This window comes from Oratosquilla oratoria, chromosome 6 (genome assembly GCF_046742065.1).
Source record: "Oratosquilla oratoria isolate Oo_2021 chromosome 6, ASM4674206v1, whole genome shotgun sequence".
NCBI lineage: Eukaryota > Metazoa > Arthropoda > Malacostraca > Stomatopoda > Squillidae > Oratosquilla > Oratosquilla oratoria.
In genome coordinates this window covers 10,179,901-10,205,276 of record NC_134782.1, presented here as the reverse complement: position 1 = coordinate 10,205,276, position 25,376 = coordinate 10,179,901, and the positions used below count along the sequence as shown (strand labels likewise).

The 25,376-nt window shown below is 40.3% G+C and overlaps 1 protein-coding gene across 4 annotated transcripts in view; it reads right to left on the bottom strand.

Annotated features, from left to right (window-relative positions):
• LOC143026278 (organic cation transporter protein-like) overlaps positions 1-25,376 on the bottom strand; it is a 47,800-nt gene that overhangs the window by 12,582 nt on the left and 9,842 nt on the right. For 3 of the 4 annotated variants that reach the window (XM_076186387.1, XM_076186386.1, XM_076186388.1), the window contains exons 3-12: positions 22,381-22,489; positions 20,484-20,587; positions 19,023-19,177; positions 18,001-18,169; positions 16,013-16,154; positions 14,129-14,208; positions 12,981-13,122; positions 12,557-12,674; positions 11,645-11,829; positions 10,645-10,820 (exon numbers count right to left, since the gene is read on the bottom strand). In XM_076186387.1, the coding sequence (XP_076042502.1) occupies positions 10,645-10,820; positions 11,645-11,829; positions 12,557-12,674; positions 12,981-13,122; positions 14,129-14,208; positions 16,013-16,154; positions 18,001-18,169; positions 19,023-19,177; positions 20,484-20,587; positions 22,381-22,489 (1,380 nt within the window). Of the gene's footprint in view, positions 1-10,644; positions 10,821-11,644; positions 11,830-12,556; positions 12,675-12,980; positions 13,123-14,128; positions 14,209-16,012; positions 16,155-18,000; positions 18,170-19,022; positions 19,178-20,483; positions 20,588-22,380; positions 22,490-22,855; positions 23,009-25,376 lie in introns of those variants that run through there. The other variant, XM_076186389.1, reaches the window with a different exon arrangement.

Below are 25,376 nucleotides of genomic sequence, written 5' to 3'. Positions count from 1 at the left end.
CTGGTTGATCTGAAAATTGGATAATTTGTTTTGCAAGAGTGTCTGGAAGCAATGTTCCTTCTCTGTGTTCTTGAGGGCTGTGACGTTCAGTTTCTTCATGATTTTCTGGCCTTGTGGTCTTCTCTTGGGCTGAATGTGAAAGTTCATCTTTGATATTATCAGGCGGTGGTCCGTCCAGCATTCGGCGCCACACATGGCCTTGGTCACTCTCACATCCCGTATGTCCTTTGCCCTCACGATGACATAGTCAATAAGATGCCAATGCTTAGAGCGTGGGTGCATCCAGGTTGTCTTGTTCCGGGTCGGCAAGCGAAACATGGTGTTTGTGATGGCTAGGTCATGAGCAGCACATGTTCTGAGAAGGAGGTGCCCATTGCTATTGCATTTTCCGATGCCATGTTTACCGAGGATCCGGTGCCAGGCGTGGTGATCGGCCCCAACACGAGCGTTGAAATCACCAAGGATGATAAGCTTTTCGGACTTCACTGATGTGATGAGGGAGTCCAGTTCCTCATAGAACTTCTCCTTGATCTCGTCGGAGTTCGTTATAGTCGGAGCGTAGGCACTGATAATGGTTGCTTTGGCCTTTTTTCCGAGCGGTATCTGCATTGTCATCAGCCGGTCGTTGATACCTTCGGGGATGTTTGGTATATTCCGTACATGGATGGTTTTAATGGCGAAGCCAACGCCAGCTTCACGTCTCTCTTCACTGCTGCGCCCACTCCAGAAAAAGGTGTAACCACCACCGGCTTCTGTCAGTTGGCCCTTGTCTGCAAAGCGTGTTTCACTGAGAGCAGCTATGTCAACATTGTAGCGAGCTAGTTCTCTGGCCACAAGAGCAGTTCTTCTCTCCGGTCTGTCTGCTTTGGTGTTGTCGAGCAGAGTTCTCACGTTCCAAGATGCAAAAGTGAACAACTTTAGTTTCTTTTTCTTGATGTTTCGACCGCTAGAAGGGATCCCCGCCAGCCGCGGTAAACTGGCCAGGGTTGGGGGGTGGCAGGCTATGTTTAGGGCACCTTTTCTAGCCCCGTCCTCATGCTAGGAGGCGAGCACAGCGATCCTAAAGAGGGCTGCTCGGTCACTCAGGAGGCTACCGGACTTTACTACTTCCACTGTCCAGTGAGGAGCGACCACATGTCCTGAGCCGCCAGTGTGCAAGTTTGTGACTACAGCTCCCAGTGTACCCTCACCTACTGCTTCGTCGCTCTCCCATCGCCACATTTCTTTTTTAGCTTGATGTCATGACTTGCCCGAAACTTTGATTAAAGTGAAGGAGACTTGCGCAGGATCAACCTCTTTCTCTCGTCCTAAAACGCCAAGTCCAGTGGCATGAAAGAGTCAAGACGGCTGGGGACGGATTAGGATGCAGGGGCTGCCGGAAGGAGACAAGTATGCCATCCAACCGCCTTCGGGGCTCCGCTCCGGATTTTCTGTCGGGGTTTACTCCCCTATCCTTTGCCTAAAAAAGGCAAACCCTGCAAGGCAGCAGGGGGATTTGAATTCAGAGTTACCTTCTATCCTGAATGCTTAAGATTCATGCGATTCATGTTGAATGTATGATTGCATATAAGATTCATGAATAAAATTTGCATGATGCATCTTCCATGATACGAGATTAATGTACGATTCGTGCAAGATTTAACATCTAAGATTCATGTATAAAGTAACATAAGAAAATGCATGAATCTTGCATGATGTATGAATCATGAAGGTTAAACGAGATCCATGTGACTTGTGGCATGTATGATTCGTTTGGCATGGATTCATACGATTGATGAAAGATTCATACATCATGAATCTTACATGAATCACATGCTACATGAATATTGTCAATCATGTATGATTCATGTAACATGTAAGATTGAAGATGCGTTAATCTTGCATGAATTTTACTGATTCATGTAAGATTTGTACCGTGTAGGTTCAGGTATGTAAGATTCACGTATGATTCGGGTAGCATATGACTCATATAGAGATCAGTGTATCATGTACAATTCACGTTTGATTCAGGATTTAAGATTAATGTAGCATGCAAGATTCATGCATCATGTAAGGTTCATTACGTTGATTCATGAATCGTACATGAATCTTAGCTTCATGAACCTTACTAAAAATGTTACACGAATCAGAATTCATGTAAGATTTGAATCATATATATTTATGTAGCATGCAAGATTCATGTAGATTTGTATTGTGTAAAATTCACGTTTGATTATTGTATCAGGATTCACCCAACATTAATGTAATTGCTCATGCATGATTCGTATGACATGTAAGATTATGCATGAATCTTACACTTAGATTAATCATGAATCTTAGATATATTCATGTGATTTGTAGCATGTAGGATTCATGTAGCATGTAGGATTCATGCTACACGAACGATACGCGAACCGAACAAGCTACATGAATCTTGTGTGAAGCTTACATGCTACAAATATTACATACACGAGTCGTACATTATTTTTCCATAATGTATGATTCATGCAGGATTTGTAGCATGGGAGATTCATTACACGAATCTTGTATGAATCTTAAATGGTTCATGAATCAAATGCTACAAATCAAATGAATCATGCATAGTCCATGAAAGTTCATGTGCGATTCATGTAGCATGCAAGATTCATGCTACACGAATGATGCGTGAACCGTACATGATACAAATCGTCCATGTACAAGATTCATGTATGATTCTTTTAAGATTTGTAGCATGCAGGATTCATGGATCACGTAAGATTCAAACGAATTGTATGAATCCTACATGAATCAAATTAATCTTAAATTATGAAAATTCATGTGAGATTCATGTAAGATGATTCATGCAAGATTTGTAATATGGAAGATTCACATGAAATTCATGTAGCATGTAAAATTAACGTGATTCATGTAGCATGCAAGATTCATGCTACATTAATGATACATGAACCAAACTTGCTACATGAATCTTACATTAATCTTTATAAGATTCACATGTAAGATTTGTAGCATGTAAGATTCATGCATGAATCTTGCATGATGCATAAATACAACTTACATGAATGTGAATCTCGCATGATTCATGTACGATTCATGTAGCATGTAATATTTAGCATTAACGATTCACGTAAGATTCCTGTATCATTAAGAATCATGACTCATGAATCTTGCATGAATCTGACTAATACATGAACCTTACATAGTTCATGAATCTTACAAATGAAATATTCATGTACGGTTCATGCAAGATTTCTGGCATAGTCATGTGGCATAATTCATGTGTGAGTAATTTAGCATAAGAATCACATGATTCATGTATTTGTAACATGCAAGATTCATGTTACAAATCGTACATGAATCATTACTCTTACATGTTACATGAATCAGTATCCTTCATGTATCGTAAGATTCACGTATGATTCATGAATCTTGCATTAATATTACAACTTACATAATACATGGAATATTCGTGTGCGACTCATGTAGCATGGAAGATTTGTAGCATGAACGATTCACTTAAGATTCATAGAATCATGTAGCATGTATGGTTTATGCATCATGTAATCATTGACTCATGAACCATACATCTTACATGGTTCATGAATCTTACAAAAGATTCATGTACGGTTCATTTAATATTTTTGGAATGTGGCATGTATGATTAATGTAGCATAAGATTCACGTATGAATCATGTAGCATTCGTGTAGCATGTGTAAGCATGTGAGATTCATGCTACACGAATTATACATGAATATTGGGTGAATCTTTCATGAATATTATGATAATGAAATATTCATGCGATTCATGCATCATGTAAGATTCATTGTACATGGACCATGTAGGACAATTCATGAGATTCATAGGTAAAATGATTCATATTAGGATTCACGTAAGATACACGTAGCATCTATGGTTCATGCATCATGTAAGAATCATTATGCACGATTCAATTTTACATGGTTCATGAATTACAAATGAAAGATTATGCACGGTTCATGCAAGATTTGGCACATTCATGTCGCATGTATGATTCATGTAGCATGTAAAATTCATGCTACACGAATGATACATGAACAGTGTGCTACATGAATCTTACATGTTACAAATCTTATTACATGAATCATAGCATGTATCTTCCATATAGCATGTATGGTTCATGCATCATGGAAGAATCATGCACAATTCAATCTTACATGGTTCATGAATTACAAATGAAAGATTCATGTACGGTTCATGCAAGATTTGGCACATTCATGTCGCATGTATGATTCATGTAGCATGTAAAATTCATGCTACACGAATGATACATGAACAGTGTGCTACATGAATCTTACATGTTACAAATCTTATTACATGAATCATAGCATGTATCTTCCATATAGCATGTATGGTTCATGCATCATGGAAGAATCATGCACAATTCAATCTTACATGGTTCATGAATTACATAGAAAGATTCATGTACGGTTCATACAAGATTTGACTCGTGTCGCATGTATGATTCATATGATTAATGTATCATAAGATTCACGAATGATTCACGTAGCATACAAGATTCATGCTACAAATCTTACATGAATCATAGCATTATCTTCCATATATCGTTCACTTATGATTCAAGTAAGATTCGTGTGTCAAGATTCATTACACGAATCTTGCATTAATCTTACATGAATCATAAATCTTACATGTGTAATTCATGTAGCATGTAAGATTTGTAGCATAAAAGATTCACGTAAGATTCATGCAGAATTTCGTGTACGATTGTGATTCGTGTATCATGATTCACGTAGCATATGGTTTATGCATCATTTATCACTTAAGAATCTTGCATGAATCTGATACACGAATCACATGAATCTTACATGATTCATGAATCGGGAATCTTACATATAAAATTCATGTATGGTTCATGCAAGATTTTACCATATTCATGAGGCATGTATGGCTCCTGTGTGATTAATGTAGCAAAAGATCGGCGTATGATTCATGTAGCATTCGTAGAGGATGTAAAATTCATGCTACACGAATGATACATAAACCGGACATGTTACATGAATATTACGTAAATCTTGCAAGCTACAAATCTAACATGAATCATACACGAATCATAGCATGTATCTTCTGTAACAAGATTCACTTATAAGATTCATTATACATCTTACATCTTACATGAATCGTGAATTTTACTTGACTGGAATATTCATGTGCGATTCATACATCATGTAAGTCATTATGCATGAATCTTGCATGATACACGATTCATGTACGATTTGTGTAGCATACAAGATTCATGTAGAATGTAAGTGATGTGTATTAAGATTCACGTAAGATTCCTGTAGCATGTGTGGTTCGTGCATCATGTAAGAATCATTATGCACGAGTCATGAATCTTGTATAAATCTGATACACGAATCTTTCATGGTTCATGAATTATACGTGAATTTTACAAATGAAATGTACGGTTCATGGAAGATTTGGCATATTCATGTGGCATGTATGATTCATGTAGCATAAGATTCACATATGTAGCATTCGTGGACCATGCTACACGAATACATGAATCACATGAATCTTACTACGTTAATATTACGTGCTACACGAATCATAGCATGTATCTTCCATGTATCTTAAGATTCATGGATTACGATTCATACATGAATCCTGCATATCTTACACGAATCAAATCTTGTATGATACATGAAATATTCATGTGCGATTCATGAAGCACGTAAGAATTGTAGCATGAATGATTCACGTAAGACTCATGTAGCATATGGTTTATGCATCATGTAATTATCACTCATGAATCTTGCATGAATCTGAAACATGAATCTTACATGGGTCATAATGAATCTTACATGAAATATTCATATACGGTTCATGCAAGTTTTTTCCATGTGTGGCATGCATGATTCATATGATTAATGTAGCATAAGATTCACGTATGATCCATGTAGCATTCGTGGAGCATGCAAGATTCATCTGCACGAACGATACATAACCGGACATGCTACATGAATCTTACGTAAATCTTACATGCTACAAATCTAACATGAATCATAGCATGTGCCCATTTAACAAGATTCACTGAAGATTCACCATACAAGAATCTTGCATCTTACATGAATCTTAATTTTTTTATAATGGAATATTCATGTGCGATTCATGCATCACGGATTCATGTAGCATGTGGTTCGTGTACTACGATTCATGCAAGATTCACGTAGCATGTGTGGTTCGTGCATTATGTAAAAATCATTATGCACGAGTCATGAATCTTGCATGGTTCATGAATCATACGGTTCATGCAAGCTTTTTGGCATTTATCGCATTATTCATGTAGCAAGATTTACGTATGATTCATGTAGCATTCGTGGAGCATTAAGATTCATGCTACACGGATGATACATGAATCACATGAATCTTGCTACGTGAATCTTACGTGTTACACGAATCATAGTATGCGTCTTCCATGTATCGTAAGATTCACGTCCGATTCATGTAAGATTCATGGATCAAGATTCATACATGAATCCTGCATTTTACATGAATCATGAATCTTACATGATGCATGGGATATTCATGTGGGGTTCATGTAGCATGTAAGATTTGTAGCATTGACGATTTACATAAGATTCATGTAGCATGTAAAATGGATTCGTGTATCATGACTCACGTAGCATGTATGGCTCATACATGTTATAGTCATCATGCCGCATGATTCTTGTATGAATCTGATACAAATCAAACATGAATTTTACATAAATGAAAGATTCATGTACGGTTCATGCTTGGCATGTGGGGCATGTATGATTCATGTAGCATGCAAAATTGCTACTCGAATCACACAAATCATACACGAATCTTACATGAATGTTACGGGCTACATGAATCATAGCATGTATCGTTCATGTGTCATGAGATTCACGTATGATTCATGGATCAAGGTTCATACATGAATCCTGCATATCTCACATGAATCGTGATACATAAACCGGACATGCTATATGAATATCACGGGCTACATGAATCATAGCATGTATCCTCCATGTATCGTAAGATTCACGGATTACGATTCATACATGAATCCTGCATATCTTACACGAATCAAATCTTGTATGATACATGAAATATTCATGTGCGATTCATGAAGCACGTAAGATTTGTAGCATGAATGATTCACGTAAGACTCATGTAGCATATGGTTTATGCATCATGTAATTATCACTCATGAATCTTGCATGAATCTGAAACATGAATCTTACATGGTTCATAATGAATCTTACATGAAATATTCATATACGGTTCATGCAAGTTTTTTCCATATGTGGCATGCATGATTCATATGATTAATGTAGCATAAGATTCACGTATGATCCATGTAGCATTCGTGGAGCATGCAAGATTCATCTGCACGAACGATACATAAACGGACATGCTACATGAATCTTACGTAAATCTTACATGCTACAAATCTAACATCATAGCATGTGCCCATTTAACAAGATTCACTGAAGATTCACCATACAAGAATCTTGCATCTTACATGAATCTTAATTTTTTTATAATGGAATATTCATGTGCGATTCATGCATCACGGATTCATGTAGCATGTGGTTCGTGTACTACGATTCATGCAAGATTCACGTAGCATGTGTGGTTCGTGCATTATGTAAAAATCACTATGCACGAGTCATGAATCTTGCATGGTTCATGAATCATACGTGAATATTAATGAAACAGTTCATGCAATTGTCATGATTCATGTAGCATAAGATTCATGTATGATTCATGTAGCATTCATGGAGGTAAGATTCATACTACACGAATGATGCATGAATCTTGCTACGTGAATCTTACGTGTTACACGAATCATAGTATGCGTCTTCCATGTATCGTAAGATTCACGTACGATTCATGTAAGATTCATGGATGAAGATTCATACATGAATCCTGCATTTTACATGAATCATGAATCTTACATGATGCATGGGATATTCATGTGGGGTTCATGTAGCATGTAAGATTTGTAGCATTGACGATTTACATAAGATTCATGTAGCATGTAAAATGGATTCGTGTATCATGATTCACGTAGCATGTATGGCTCATACATGTTATAGTCATCATGCCGCATGATTCTTGTATGAATCTGATACAAATCAAACATGAATTTTACATAAATGAAAGATTCATGTACGGTTCATTCAATTTTTTGGGCATATGTGGCATGTATGATTCATGTATGATTAATGTAGCATGCAAGATTATTGCTACTCGAATGATACAAATCTTATGAATCATGAATCTTACACGAATCTTACATGAATGTTACGGGCTACATGAATCATAGCATGTATCGTTCATGTGTCATGAGATTCACGTATGATTCATGGATCAAGGTTCATACATGAATCCTGCATATCTCACATGAATCATGAATCTTACATGATACATAAACCAGACATGCTACATGAATATTACGGGCTACATGAATCATAGCATGTATCTTCCATGTATCGTAAGATTCACGGATATTATACATAAATCTTACATGGTACATGGAATATTCATGCGAGATTTATGTAGCATGTAAGATTCATTATGCATGAATCTTGGATAATACACGATTCATGTAGCATGGAAGATTTATAGCATGAACGATTCACGTAAGATTCATGTTGCTTACAAGATTCACAGAAATGTAGCATGTAAAATTGTGATTAGTGTATTAGGATTCACGTAAGATTCACGTAGCATGTATGGTTCATACATCATTAGAATCATTATGACATCTTACATGGAAGATACACGAATCTTACGTAAATGAAAGATTCATGTACGATTCATGCAAGATTTTTGGTAGTGGTATGTATGATTCACGTATGATTCATGTAGCATTCGTGGAGCATGTAAGATTCATGCTACACGAATGATACATGAATATATGCTACATGAATCTTACGTGAATCTACATGCTTCAAATCTTACATGAATCATAGCATGTATCCTCCATGTATCGTAAGATTCACGTATGATTCATGGGTCAATACATTATACATGAATCCTGTATGAATCTTACATGATACATGGAATATTCATGTAGCATGTAAGATTCATTATGCATGAATCTTGTATGATACGAGATTCATGGACGCATCATGTAGCATGTAAGATTTATGTGGAAATTCGTGTAGCATGTAAGGTTCATGCATCAAGTAAGAATCATTGTGCATAACTCACGAGTCTTGTATGATGCATGAATCTTGCATAAATCTGATACACTAATCATGCATGAATCTTAGGTGATGAATCACACATGAACCTTGCATGGTTCATGAATCACATTAACCGTGCATGAATCATGTTTGATTAATGTAGCATAAGATTCGTGTATCAGGATTCAAGTAGCATTCGCGAAACATGCAAGATTCATGCTACACGATTTATATGAACCGAACATGCCACATGAATCTTACTTGAATCACATGAAAAACTCTTGCAGTAGTGCATGAATCTCACGTGTGATTCATACAAGTTTTGTAGCATGCAAGACTCGTGCATCATGTAAGATTCATTCATTATACTTGACTCATGAATTTTGCATGTTGCATGAATAATACATGCTACAAATCTTACAAACGAAATATTTGTTTATAATTCGTGTAAGATTTGTAGCATGTAAGCTTCATGTATGGGTCATATAACATAATGTTAATTATGCATGAACAGAGTCTTGTATGATGCATGAATCTTGAATGTTACGTTAATCATACATGCATATATCATACATGGATTTTACATATATTATTCATATAGCATTTAAGTAAGATAAATGTAATAAGATTCATAACTACAATTCATGCGAGGTACGTATCACGTATGATTCGAGTGATGCACGATTCATACATGTATGCATCATGATTCATGAACGATTTTCATGAGCGATTCATGTATGCATCACGTGTCATGATACACACTATTACTAAGATTCATGTATCAAATTCACTGATAAAGGATTCACTGATAAAAGATTCATGATGCATGCTTCAGATGTGATGTATGAATGATTCGTGCGTCACGTTTGTCTGATTCGCCTATGTTTCCTGCCTCATGTATGCATATACACACACACCGTGTGTGTGTGTGTGTGTGTGTGTGTGTTTCCTTTGATAATGAGGTAATTGGAAATATAACTCCCTACAAATGAATTTATTTACGTGATTTCATTACTAAGAAGTCTGGAATCTGTAAAGAATCCATACAAATTGAATTTAGGTTTGGCACGTTGGAAAAAAAATATGGCAAGGCTTCCAGAGGATACAAATATCCTTTCGATGACCTAAACACAAATATTAAAGATACAAGACTGAGGCACCTGTATACACATCCCCCCTCCTCCCTTGGCCTCTTTTAGTGCTGCCTTAAAGTTAATCTATGCTTTCAGTTTACCATAGTACGCTGGTGGCGCAATCGGAAACGTGCTGGTCTCGCTTTCGTTCAGATGTGCTTACGATTCCCGAATTTCTGATTCCCTGCAGTTAAAGCGCGTAACTGGGCAAATGCGACAGCTTCGGCCGCAGTTACGCGCATCATGGCGTCGGCTCTACACCACCTTTTTAGTTACGGTATTTCATTGAAACAAAGTTTAGAGAGGACGTCACCTGTCCGGCGCTTTGAGGTTTTGCCTTGCTCTTCTGCGGACCTTGTCGTTCTCGAGGGTGGACACCTTCTCGAAGAGGGGTCGCCCCTGCGTTTCGGGCAGCCGAAGAGTCGCTATGCAAGACACGAGGCACGAGGAACCGAAGATGACGAAGGGCATCCATGGATACTGGAGACCCTGGAACGAGGAGAGGGAAGAGAGACTTCAGTTTCAGCTCACGGGTTGGTTCTCGACCTTTGGACTGAGATAGGTCTCCCCTTGCATCTGAATCATGCAGGACGTTTTCTGTGTTAGGTGTAGCATGGGTCAATGAAGCCTCTGAATTGGAAATTTACTGCCCCAACATTATGTATTTTACTTTAAATGATTTTAGGCAATGATAGTCTTTTTGTAATTACACCTCGAGGGAAATTAAAGCAAACTCAAAAAGCTCGAGAAACCACTTGTAAGGAGAGTAAAGTTGGACAGAGCTTCAGAACTGGGAGATTAGGAGAATGGGTAAGGGGTGACTAAAGTTTCTTAATGAAAATACGAGTACAATAAGAAGTGTTTCAGACGTAAATACGGAAGTAACATTCACTCGGGTACACGAGTGATGTATTTTACCCCACATATAGCAGTTTTAATCCAATCGTGTAGTGTCCGGAGGGTAATTCACTTTCTACGTTTAGAACAAAGGAGGAGGAAGAAAAGCCCCCCCCCACTAAAAAAAAAAAGAAAAAAGAAAAGAAAAAACATGTAGAACAATAAGGGCATGTGGTAGCGAGAGAATGTTAAAAAGAAATGGAGCTCTGATGGGAGACAATTCCATCTTTATCTAAAGGATGTGGGGTTTCGGACATGTAAAATTTGGCGATGAAAATACAGAGCTAGAGGGGTGAGGAAGAGCCAGAGTGGTGGGGGGCGAGAGGGGGGAAGAGCGAGAGTGGTGGAGCGAGGGGGGGGGGAGAGCTAATGGGGGGGGAAGAGCGAGAGGGGGGGGGGGAGAGGAATCCTCGTACCAGTTTGTCGGTGATGTATGGCGTGAATATGGCGCCGATCCTGGACCCGAACATTGCCAGTCCGAATCCTCGCATGCGAACTTCGGTCGGGAAAAGTTCGGAAGAGTAGAGGAAGAGGATCTGGAAGACACTGCTGATAGAGAGCTTGGCCACCATGGCCAACGTGATCACTAACCAGTTCATGCCTGCCGGGAAGAGATTAGTATAAGTATAGTCAGACTACTTCAGAATGCGATAAATGAGGAGGAGAGGTAGGAGTAGAAAGAGGAAGTAGAGGAGGAAATGTTGGAGGAGGAAAAGGAGTGAAGAGGCTATGTATGCGCGCCAATTCCTCCGAATTAGCCAGACCAAAAATTTGAGTTTGCAACGCGCCTCACTGTTATTTATTTATTTTGTTAACTAAAGAAAGAACACTCCTATTGTGATCTCAGTATGTCCCCCCCCCCATCACACACACAACTGAGCAAGTACATGTCCGACCTTGGGATGGCTGCACAAAGAAAGTAGATTCATCTACACTGGCTACTGGCGCTAACTGGTACCAACCAAAAATCATAAACGAACGTGGGCGTGGATAGAAGACGCGGTTTCGAGCGTGACTAACCAGACAGCTCAAACTCGCTTCTTTTGCGCCCGCGCGCGCCTGCAGTAAATCATGTGGTTCAGTTCCTGACCCCCGTCTGTGCTGGTAGCCCTCGCAGTTTAGCCCGATTTCTTTGTGCGCGAACCCCTGTACCTTGATCCTGCCTGGCTCCGGAAAATTTCCCTGGATTCCAAAATCCTCTGGCAGTTGGCTCCTCTCCCAGTGGTTTCCTTAGTTTCTAGCCCAATTAACCTCTATTCCCTCCTAACTTAATCTCCCTTTCATTTGTTCTCCTGCCCGTCCTCCCCTACAAAGTGTCTTACACCGACCTTCATTAACGAGTGGGATGAGGAAGAGCGAGGAGGCGGCTATCAGGAAGCCCAGGATGGTGGGTTTCTTCCTGCCGAGCCACATGACAATGGGCACCGTCAGTGAGTAGGCGGGCACCTACAAGGGTGAGAAAAGTCAGGCAGTAGTCTCAAACGGAACATTTTCCAGGAACAGTGACACTGATAAAAGTGTAAAGATTCAGTTGAATAATCAAACCAACGTAGCGTAACGTTTCATTAATCAATTTGTCCGTCTACTTTCCTGTTTGTGTGCTCCACTTGTTTATTTTTATTTTTTTTGCATGGGATGATAAATATGGATGCACACATTTTCTACAGATATTTCTTTTCAAGGCAAACTGCTGCTAGTTCTCACAGGCCAAGCCAAACTGTGTTAGCGGAAGAGGAATGACCATGGCCGTACCTCCATGAACCCCGTGATAACCATGTAGAGGAAGATGTCCACATCAAAGATGGCGCCCGCTATAGACATGCCGACGTAGACCATCCCAGAAGAGACCAGGTCCAAGAAAGTGATGAGGGTGATCTTGCGTATCTGGGGAGTTCTGCAAGGAGAAGAGGAGAGGAGCTGAGGCGTGTGTGGTCTTTGGATGTGGTTTCAGAGGACGAAATTGTTGTGTCGGTGAGGGACAAAAGGGGTGACGAAGACAATGGTGGCAGCAAGGATGATAAAGGCAGTAACAGTGTTGATAATGAAAATGACGATGAGGATGACGGCAATGACATTGATGACAACGATTAAGGTGATTACAAATATGGTAATGGCAATGATAAAAGTGATGATGATAATGACAATGATATTGATAGCGGCAATGACAATGATAACAAGGACAATGGCAATATTGACTAGTGATGATAATGTCGATAATGGCATTGATGATGATAATGACAATGATGGTGATGATGACAACGAGGGACCAATGACGGGTACCTGTGCGTGGTGGAATGGACAGCGAAGCAGCAGCAGCAGCAGCAACCCATTTTCAAAATCCAGGCACTGGCATTCCGTTTCCAGACTGAGCCCAAGATCTTTCAACTTCGCTTATATTTCTTACACGTTTGCAAACGTGGAGATCTGACCTCCGGCGACTTCTCCCCTCTCTCCTCCCCCCCCCCATTAGTACTTTCAGTCAGTGACATAGAAACAGTCCCATACTCACACAACACGGACAACTGTCCAAAGTTTCTTCCCAGAGATATCTGCGGGAGGGCCAAAAGACCTTTGTGGAGCTCCTGGTTCTCATCTTATTAAAACTTGAGGCAACAATGAAAGAATTTATCAATTACTGATGGTATTAACACTGATGATTACAACGATGATAGCCATGGATGATGTCGACGACGGCAGTAACAGTGGCATTGATTACGATGACATTGATGGCGACGACTAAGAGGAAGATAAGAATTGGTGATTACAACTACAACGATGACGATGATAATGACATTTATGACAACATATACTGATGTTGATGGTAATGATGTAGACAGGAATGCAGCCGATATGTAGAGATAAGATTAAGCAGAGGAAAGATATCAGACGAGACAGCCAACCTGAACATGATGAGGACAGCGTTGCTAAGCTTCTCCAAGGTCGGTATATTCTCTGCAGCTTCAGTCTCCTTCTCCTGTTCCTGAAAAGCAAAAACTGTCGTCAAGAAAAAGAGAAAACGAAAACTAGGTTCCTTTCGTCAGGCTTCCTCTCCCAACCTCAGACAGACACGGATATACAGACAGACATACAGACAAGACCTCATGAATAGTTTTCTTGTGCATCCCGATTTGGTAGATTTATATTTTCTATGGATTTTGATTGGATGATTTCATCTTTTAAGCTTTTCCACGTCTTTTCTCGGTTAGTTTAACGTCACGAACGCCCATCTCCGAGAAGACTAGGGAGTCTAATGTAGTCTGCCTTTGAGGGCGTTTTAACGGTCTAACGGTTCGTCGAACGCGGTTCGACAGACGGGTTTAAAGTGATGTGTGAACGTGTGAACGGGGTATTTGGTTGTCGAACAACGTGTTCGACAACCGTGTAAACCCTCTCTTAGACTACAAACACGCTTCTTACTGGTAGTATTCGAACTGACCCCTCCTCGGCCCCAACCTCCGCCGCAATTTGCGACGCTCTAACCATCTCGGCCACCGAACATTCCAGATCCACGAAACAACACATTTATACGGTAAACTGTATCTTTCAATATTCTTCAGGCACTGTCTTTTTTCATGACCACTCCTTTCACTGGTCTGAACACCTGAAGACCGTTATCACGTCAGTTCTCTCCCCTTTGTTCTGAAGAAGACAGTTACAGTATCTTTAATTTTCTGGAATGGTTTGCATGGTAGGCTGAGGACTAATTTGAATGCTCTCCTTTGAATTCTCTTGATCTCGTTCTCCTTTTGTTATGAGAGACCACACAGTGCTACATGATATGCAGCACTGTTTAATATATTAGTCTGGGGAGTATCAGGCCTTTAGTATGCTTTTTCATCTCTCACTGTATATTTTGTGAAAAACTGCTCGAATACTCACCAACAGCCTCGCCAACAACCATGATGAAGTGTTTAGTGAATGACAAATGACCTGTGAATTTCCTTCTGCAGTCATTTAATTCCACGTCAAATAAATCAATAAAAGTTTCTTTACTCTTCTTCATTCCAGATACTTTGCATTTTTTCAATGAAATTCCTTTTCCATGTTTGGGAAAACGTATATCCTGTATCAATGCATGTATAACAATCTGCACTATTTTTGATCTTCTATTCTTAATCTCTTCATCGTCTGCAAACAGGTTATTGTAGTTTTTATTTCATTATGCCATTTACGAATAATTAAAGAAAAAAATACGAGTGCTAGTACAGACTCTTGTGGGACTACGCTAGTTATTTCCCTCCATCATCTAAGCCTTTATCGGTCTTTCATAAATCCTTTCATGCATTCCAGGAGCCTTCTCTCAAGGTCTCCAACAAGATCAAGTTTCTATATTTGTCGCATCTAAGATACCTTATCAAAAGGTACATGAGTGCGCGTGTATAGGCGAGTGCACGGGAGTGTGCGTGAGTGTATTCATGAGAGAGCGAGTCTGCAATTACTTTCCCGGATGAGTGCTTAGAGGTCATTTGCCCCTAATTATGAATAATGTTGTGACCTTACCCTCCCTCCACCGGCTTGTAGTGCTGTAATACTTTTCAGCTGGGGGAGGGGGGGGACCAAACTCAGATCACTGAGTTAGCAGGCGAGAGCGGTACCACTACACCAGCAAGCCCATGTGGTGGGTGTGGTGTGCGCGTGTGCGTGTGTGCGCGTGTGCGTGTGCACGTGTGCGCGTGTGTGTGTGTGTGTGTGTGTGTACAGGCGCGTGAGAGGTTGAGTGTCTTTACGTGAACATATGAATTCTTTACATGATAACGCAAATGCATTTTTACATAGTCAAGTACCTGGATTTCTTTCATATCCTTAAGGAGGACATCATCCGGAGGCAGAGGGACGCCGTTCCACCGACTAGCCCTCCTCAGGATCTTGAGTGCCTCCTGGTGCCTTCCTTGGACGATCAGCCAACGGGGAGACTCGCTCAAGAAGCTGAAAGGAGAGTTACCCACAAAGTTCTTGAGGTTTGAATTCAAAAAAATGTGGTAGCTTGTTTCAGTAGACATTTGTCTGCAATTGAAACGGTTACATTTGCCCTATGTGCTCTGGATGCGAAAGGAGAAAAGGCTCAGATTAACCCATTCAACTCCGATGACAAGATGTCTTGTCATTTGGTCAAATAAAACAAAAAATCATAAAACACCAAAATGTTTGATCAAACACCAGAAAAATATGACGTCAATCCTCGCTTCGCTCGCAGCGAAGCGAGGACTGACGTCATATTTTTCTGGTGTTTGATCAAACATTTTGGTGTTTTATGATTTTTTGTTTTATTTGACCAAATGACAAGACATCTTGTCATCGGAGTTGAATGGGTTAATAAAAAGAAAATAATAAATAAATATAAAAATAAAAAGTGGCAGTACAGAGACTTTTTCCATTTATCTTATGTTTTATTATTACCGCCGTAGCAGCAGCAGTGCTTTTGAAAAGAAATTCTGAAAAGAAAGTATCCTTACGAGCCCACTGAAAAGGCCACGATAATGTCTACTTTTAGTTTCTAGTAAGAAGCTACAACTATTTGTTTTGTTCTTGCTGTTGAAAGTTTATTTCTGTGGGGGTAGACGGATATCTGAAATGCAGTCTTTCGTTGTGAAATTCTACGCATGTTGTCAACAGGGCTTTTTGAAACTTATTCTGCAAAAAAATAAAAGTTAATAATTTAGATGAAAGAAAGATAGTCGTACTGGTACCCATAATTCTCTTTATAAACTTGTTGAAATTTCAGATACGTTCTTGGGAAATCAAAAGGTTGACAGGATTGCCCAAAGCACGTAGAGTGCATTGTATTGACCACTTGGCATGCACCAGAAGCGACGCGCTGTGATCTGACACTCATATCTGCCTGGTCAGTGATCTGACGCTGACCCAACCCCATGCAATCAGGGATAATTATGCACCACGGGTTGCCTGGCCCACATGTTGTATATGTACGGCTTCGGGCCACGTGTGAAAACAATTCAGTTCTAACCTTACTAGTACTGGACAAGGGCTCACAGACACCTTTCTCTCTTCGTAGCCTAACCTGGGTGGGGGGGGAGAGGGAGGGGGAGAGAGAGAATTGTTAGCAAGAAGGGAAGAGTTAACAAGATGGCTGGTTTTGGACTTCCCTCCTTAGGTAACTCCAGAAATGAAACACTCATTCCATCCTAAGACGAACAAGATCCTTGTACGAGATCAGCCACTAAAATTAGTTGTAAGGAATTTTGATGACGTAGATCACCTACTCTTACTAAAGCTCTTTCAATAATGAGTAGTGTTAAGAGTAAGTTGGATGAGAGGCCAGGAATATCTAAAATGGGAGAAAGGAAAAGTTGTTGGCCATTGTGTGGAAAGTTGTCTCGAGGGAAGGGAAGGAGAAACTGAACATTGGAGGTATTATAAGACACTGTTCTATTTTTCCACGTCAGATGTAATCGAAAACCCTAAAACGAGGTGTTATGTAACTACGCTTTACTGGCTTTGGAGCTTAGCTTATAAAAGAACAGGACAAAATATGCGGCAACGATGATCATTTATGAACAGGAAATATTAAGGAACAGAACAGAACCTATGTGGAGTAACTGGGGTGCATGAAAGAGGAAATGATAGACAAGAGAGAAGGGAAGATACAGTGAAAGGGTAATCAGACTTTTAAAAGACCCAAAAATTCTTAACTACGTCTACAGTTTGCGCAAGGAAGTTGGGGCCAAATGAGCCAACATATATCGACCACAGATATAACGGGACCAGTCGACTGTTGGAGCCATTCGGTGGTTCTGTAGGCATACACACTCACAGGAATAGAGGCAGGAAGAGAAAAGTGACGCCTGTGATGCAGGTCATCAGCCAACGCCAGTCTCTGATGAGGTAGGCCACACCGCCCCACGCCGACACCATGAAAGCGAAGGTGAGAGCCACTGAGATGCCCACTAGCGCTCGGTACTTGGGCTCACACACCTCCATAGCTGCAGGAAGGAGAAATGTTAAGGTGAGATTGTGAGGACTGAAACGGATACACCCAGACCCACGCATATTATATATACAAGAAAGGTGGAAAAAGAAATCACGGGTCCAATTCCGAGTTGCGAATTTATTCCTGACCGGTTTCGCTCTACGCTTCTTCAGAGGAAGCGTAGAGCGAAACAGGTCAGGGATAAATTCTCAACCTGGAACTAGACCCGTGACTTTTTCCACCTTCCTCAACTTGTCATGTCATGTCATATATATATATATATATATATATATATATATATATATATATATATATATATATATATATATATATATATATCAATGACGGGTACTTTCATGTGGTGATCATCTGGAGGAACGAACAAGGACAATTTTATTGAAGAATAGATAAAAAATTGAGAAAGTCGTTCCTAAAAAATCTCTCTCACACACAACTATATATATATCTGTTGCGTACACCTACACACACACACACACACCTACACATACATACAAATACACAAGCGCACACAAATATGGACGCAAACACACACGCAAACTAACAATCTTAGTGTATTATAAGAGCACAAATCACCTAAATTTTGCATTTCTGCCTCTGAAATAAAATATTCTAGGACCAATATCGCAATATTTAGACTTAAAACGGTCAACAGTCTCCAGTCCACTATATCGATCATTAGTTCGCTCACATTTGGAATATGCTATTTATGCATAGTCCCATAAAATCTAAAATACATTGGCACATTGAAAAGAGTGCAGCGAGGAGCTGGAAGATTGATACGGACTTTAGAATACACATAGAAAATAGTTTCAGAGAACAAGAATGAGAACAACGCTGGAAGTTACCTGCTGTGTAGAATCCGTGGGATGCGAGCGGGATGAGAAGGCCCAGGAGGAAACGGTAAAGGAGGAGCATTTCGAACGAGACGAGCCAGCAAGAAGTCATTGATGTGAACAGGAACAGGATTAGGAAGAAGACCGATGGCTTTACACGCCCAATGCTGGAAGAAAGTTTTGAATCTACGGTAACAAGACCTCGTTCTCCTTGCATCAGAAGACTTGTCCCGCTCTCCGGAAAGGCCTTCCACTTCGGCGGTGGGGGGCCGAAGTAAAGGGTTAGAAACAATCTACTTTAAGAAAACAAGACTGGTATAAAATTGCCTGAGTATTTTGTAAACGAAAAAAATGGAAAATGTAATGTATTTTTTTTCTACCTGACTGACAGCTTCTGCACACTGCGTACGCGGTATTAAAAACAATCTACATTTTCACGAGGAGGATTTTAAGGTAAAGAGGATTCTATCCGAGAGTTCTTAAAATGCACGGTCGATATTGAACTATGAGAACGTGAAGAAGTTCTATCACATTCTTATGAAAAGGGATTTTGATGATTGATATGGTTTAACGTCACACACTCTCCCTTATCCGGAGGCTAGGACGGTGCCCCTCACAGAGGGCTTTGTAGCGTGGAATTTAACGAACCATGCCCTTGGTTCAACTTCGCTGGGGGCAGGATTCAAACCGCCTTCATCTCGACCTTCGCCGCAAGTAACGACGTTCTAATCCGCTCAGCTAGATACTTATGGAAAGGGAAAAAGAAGAATTTAAAAGACTAGAATCCCCCTCTCAAGGTGAACCATAATGAGACTTCCTAATCATTCTCAACATTGAGTAGACGAAAAAGTTTAGATCATTCGTCTTTTCATTTCCCAGTAATGATTTTTAGATGGGTATTCAGTCTCTAGGTGATATAATTTGCGCGCGCACGCCCACGCCCATTCTTAGAATTTCTTCTTCAGTCTTTCGCTACCTGGCATTGATGTAATTTGTGCATCTCCGAGACTTAATTTGGCGGGTTCTATTTATATATCTTTTCTATTTTGAACAAATGTTCATATTTGTTCAATTTTAGAATTCTGGTAATGACAAAAACAGGGGTCTAGATACTTTTAATTTCTGTCAGAGGTTGTGGCTGCCTCAGCTGAATAAAATCGTCTGGCGTTACAAAGGGTTTTGATGGAGACGGTCGTAATCCCTTTAGTACAAGAGAACCTATCAGGTGAGCGAGATCGTGTGGCAGTAGCCGAAGCAAAATCTCGAACTGGGTTGATAGACAACACCACGACCTAAGAAAACAGACACTTGTTCAAAGACTACAGGGGATGGGCACTGCCTCAAGTGTCCTCGGTTCTAACTTAGGACCTCTCTGAGGCTGTGTCTTGGGAGAAAAGTTGTCAGAGACTGATTACAAAATAATAAAGGGGCGTCCGTGGACAAGAATCTAACTGAATAACCTTGGGAACTCACTGGTCACACAGGAGTCCGCTGAGGGGGTCGGTCAGTACGTTTCCGAAGGTGGTGATGCTCTGGTAGACGACTCGAAGGTACGCGTCGTCGCACACAAGGTTGAACTGCAAGGGCGTTGGGGGCGGAGGGAGACTTTTAGAGATTAGTTGGTGTATAAATGTGCATGCGTTGATTTTCACATACAAACACGTATGCAAATGTATATGCGCGCACACACGTACGTGCGTACATATGCACAAACACATGTACTGTATGCAAGTGTATATGCGCACGCATACTCGCCCTCCCCCACCACAAATTTCGCGACAACTATTTTCTATGACCTTGGAAAAAATGACAGAAGTACCTAAAAGTGGTTAATGCCAACAAAATATTTAGAGGAAACACTATACGTGACGTAAGCCTTTATTCTTGGTACGAGATTTTGTTTGATAGAACTTCATCAAATACTTTTGTTGTATTTAAACCAAGTATTATTACAGCAACCTCTGGAAGAACTGGGAGTGGGGAGGAACCTAGTATGGAACATTTGTCCGTTCATAGTAGCTAGAGTAGATGGCGGACATCTGTCCGCTCTGGCACTTGTCCACTCTACCGGTAGGAGGAGGCAAGCGAGTCGCGAAAACCGAAACAAAGTTGGCGAGGGAGGGTGGCTGTTTATCATGGGAAGTAAATGGATTAACGGAGATGCAATATCAATCATGTATTTATTTTGTTCAGTGGTGTTGGGGCCCCGTATGACAAGTGCTTCCAAAAAACTTCCTTTCATGTTGGTCTCAATGGTCAACAATTCTGCTTTATTCCAGTCCAATAGACATTTGAGTTTTATCTGTGCGTGTGTGTGCATGACGCAAACGTTTGTGGTCGTATAGGACCTATTACACACATTTTTGACACGTTTTTTGACGTCTTGTTGGACTGGCAAACTACTCCTTCGGTAATTGGTTTTAGCGCCCGTGTGAGCGTTGTGGCAACGTCGCTGGTTGGTGGGAAAACCAGGGTTTATTCCGTAGGCCAATATCTTCCATTTTCTTGGTTACGGTTTTCTATACCATTTTATAAAGGAACCTGGTCATTTCAATTTCAAAAAGGCCTCGTTCTTGATTCTTAGGTCAGCCAACAAACGTGGGAGAGTTTACGTGCCCAGAAAGGCAAGCCATGAAAAAAAAAAAATAATAATAATAAATAAATAAATAAATAAAAAGAAAATTGGGGGCAGCAAAGCAGCCATCTTTCGTACTTCCTTTGACGAGTGTAATAAGGTTTGAGTGGAATCAACAGGAGACCTGAAGATTCAAATCTGGCTATCACTACAACATCAGTCATGAAATTACTACGAATGCACCCGTCACAGGATAAGAAAGAAGTATTTTTGGAGGCAGCGACCATACGTAGCTTTATCACTGAACAAAAAATAGTCTTCAATGCCACATTTCCATTAATTCATTTCTATTTTTTTTTTCTTTTTTTTTATGGATTTGTCTTTCTGGACACGTAAGCTCTCCTTTGCTTTCTTCCTCCAGCACAGAGTGGATGCCAGTCCTCCGTCATCTGAAGCTGGAGTTAATGCCACTGCGTATTGGCAAGTCTCTCATGGAAGGTTCCTCATCCCTTATCGGTGTTACTGTATTTAGATTCAAATTTTGCTAATGACATCTACAAACGAAACATCATGCTAGAAATAAAGTTCGTTCTCGCATGGTATTTTCCTCAACAACAAAAATGTCCTTTGGAAAGGGAAAAAAAAAAAGTACCCGGACAGGTAAGGTCTACATTTCATGTCTCCTAAGTATGCGAGGAGCTCTCGTTTCTCTAACCTGCTTACCAAAAAATTGGGGAAGGGCTTAGAATAACAATAACAATAAGTAACAATAACAATCTTATGATCGCAACTTACCTCCGATGTTAACGTTGAACTAAAGGTCGAATTGTCGTAGTCCCAAGCGGTGCATTTCTCTATTGCAGACAGCCCATCCTCATTCAAGATTTCCACCCAGCACCGATTACTGTGCATTATGAAAAAATAAATAGATAAATAAATAAATCTACCTTGCTTTACTGATGTCTACTTAACCTAACCAGGGTAAAGTCTTAGCTGCATAGAACCACCTTGAGCTACCCCTGATTAAAATCTTAAAACCTGCTGTACTATAGTGCTTCAGCATAAATTGCAAAGTATCATTGTCCTACTGGTGCCATGTAGCATAGTACTACCCTGTACTAGTACTACCATAGTACTAAACCGGTCTTGATTTGCTGCCAGTGAAGATAACGAGATGGACACCCAGAACGAAGAAAATAATTAACCATACAAAGGACTGAACAATTCTCTACGGGTCGATAGCCATCTGGCCACTCTGTGGGTCACTAACCCACGTGTTTGTCGTGCGTGATGTCCTTGTAGGGTTGGAAACAGTGCTGGAGACTGGGCGATACCCCAGTGCATTGGCTGCGCCTTAAGCCCCAGTCACACCAAGCTTACGACCCGTTTCCGACCACCTTCGACCGAAAATCAAGGGATCGTTCGGCGACACAAAACCTATGCAAGGAATTGAAATGGAAAAAGTTAATGTGGTTGATAAGATGAAAATCTATGTACTGGGGACTATTCAGTGGGTGTTGTAATATATTTACCTTATTACCGACTACCTGCAACTGGTCGGCGACTAGGTCAGAAACAGGTTGGTGCGACTGGGCCCTTAGAGGGGGTTTACACGGTTCATCGAACGCGGTTCGACAGACGTGTTTAAAGTGATGTGTGAACGTGTGAACGGGGTATTTGGGGTTTAACCAACGTGTTCGAACACCAAATACCCCGTTCACACGTTCACACATCACTTTTAAACACGTGTCTGTCGAACCGGCCTCGTCGGATATAGAAATACGGAGATTTAAAAGATTGCGAGGTGACACCACCAGAAAAGGTCATAAATCTTAAACGACAGGAAAGTGATAACCCTCACGCAAATGGAAGGGATTGAATAGAAATAATGAACCACAAGTGTCAAACCATTTCATCCACACAATTTTCCCCCATTCTTACCAGTACAAACTCTTCCCTTCCTTTACACAATCAAACGCTTTCTTCAGTCTCCAAAGGACTTTCTCTCGTTTCTTCCCTTCTCCATGTACCTCTTATTGAGAGGTGGAAATGGATAGTTTAGATACAAAGATGGATAGATACATATATAGGTAGATATTTGCATGAACGACATATCAATCAAATCAGCCGTTCTGAGTTCACTGCTGAACAAAGGCCTCCTTCATAGCATTCCATGATTCACACGACCGCGCCAACTTCTGCCACGTCACTCCTGCAAACTTCTCAATCTTGTCTCTCCACATGTCTGGTCTCCTTCTTTCACGCTTCCTATCTCGCGGCGTCCACTCAGTAGCACACTTGCTCCATCGCACATCAGTCGTTCGCGCTAACTTACCTGCCCAATTCCACTTCCTCTCTTTCACCGTCTCCACAGTATCTTTCACTTTAGTCTGCTCTCTCACCCAACTTGCTCTCTTTCGGTCTCTCAGCGTTATTCCCATCATTGATCTCTCCATTCTCCTCTGTGCCGTCCTTAGCTTTGTTTCCATCGCCTTCGTCAGTTTCCAAGTTTCACACCCGTAGATTATTGCTGGCAGAATGCATTGATTGTAAACTTTACGTTTCAAACAAAGGTAGAGAGCCTCTCAGGATTTTATTATACTTACCAAACACCTTCCAACCAATTGTAATACGTCGTTTTATTTCATTATCGTGATATTTTGTCACTTTCCCCATCTGGCCTAAGCAATTATACTCTTCAACTTCTTCAAGACTCTCACCATCGATTATAATCTCTTTACTTTGAACTTTCGTGTTGAACATTACTTTGGTTTTGCTCATTCATTTTCAAACCTACTTTGAGACTTTCCTTGTTTAGATCACTCAGCATATCTTGCAAGTCTTCTGCTCTTTCTGAAATAAAAATAATGTCATCCGCAAATCTTAGGTGGTTCAAATATTCGCCATTAATCTTCAAACCTTTTTCTTCCCAACTCAACCTTTTGAAAATCTCTTCCAAGCAAGCTGTAAATAATTTGGGTGAAATTGTATCGCCTTGCCGTACTCCTTTCTCGATTTTGATCTCTTCTGTATCTTTACGTAGTCGAATTATAGCGGTACCTTTCGCATAAATCTTTTCTAAAACTTACGATCTGTTCGTTTGTACCCTGATTGCGTAGCGAGTTTAGTATTGCTATTTGTTCTACCGAGTCAAAGGCCTTCTCGTAATCTACAAAAGCTAAACACAGAGGTATATTGTATTCTGTCGTTTTCTCGATTAGTTGGTTCATCGCCTGCAAATGGTCTAGAGTCGAGTATCCGCTCCTAAAGCCTGCCTGTTCTCTCGGTTGGTTTCCATCTAAAACTTGACTTAGTCTATTTGTAAGGATTTTGGAGAATACTTTATATACATTTGATAGCAAGCTAATCGGTCGATAGTTACTAAGGTCCTTCTGGTCTCCTTTTTTATGAAGCAAAATCACTATAGCATTGCACCACGATTCAGGAACGCTTTCCTGACGTAAGCACTGGGTGTACAACTGAGCTAACTTAATATAAACTTCTTTCCCTGCGTCTTTCAACAGATCTATCGATATACCATCTTCCCCAGGTGCTCTTCCTCGTTTCATATTTTCTAGAGCAACTTCTACTTCCTTTGTAATCTCTGGTACACTGGTAACGTCTACACATGAATTTACTGCCTCAACTATGGTCTTCGACGAGCAAAGCTCTTGGTAAAACTCTTCTACTCTTTTTACCATTCTGTCTCTGCAGTTAATGATTTCTCCATTTTTATCTTTTAAACATATCATTTGCTGTCTTCCTAAAGCATGTCTGCGCTCGGTCACTTT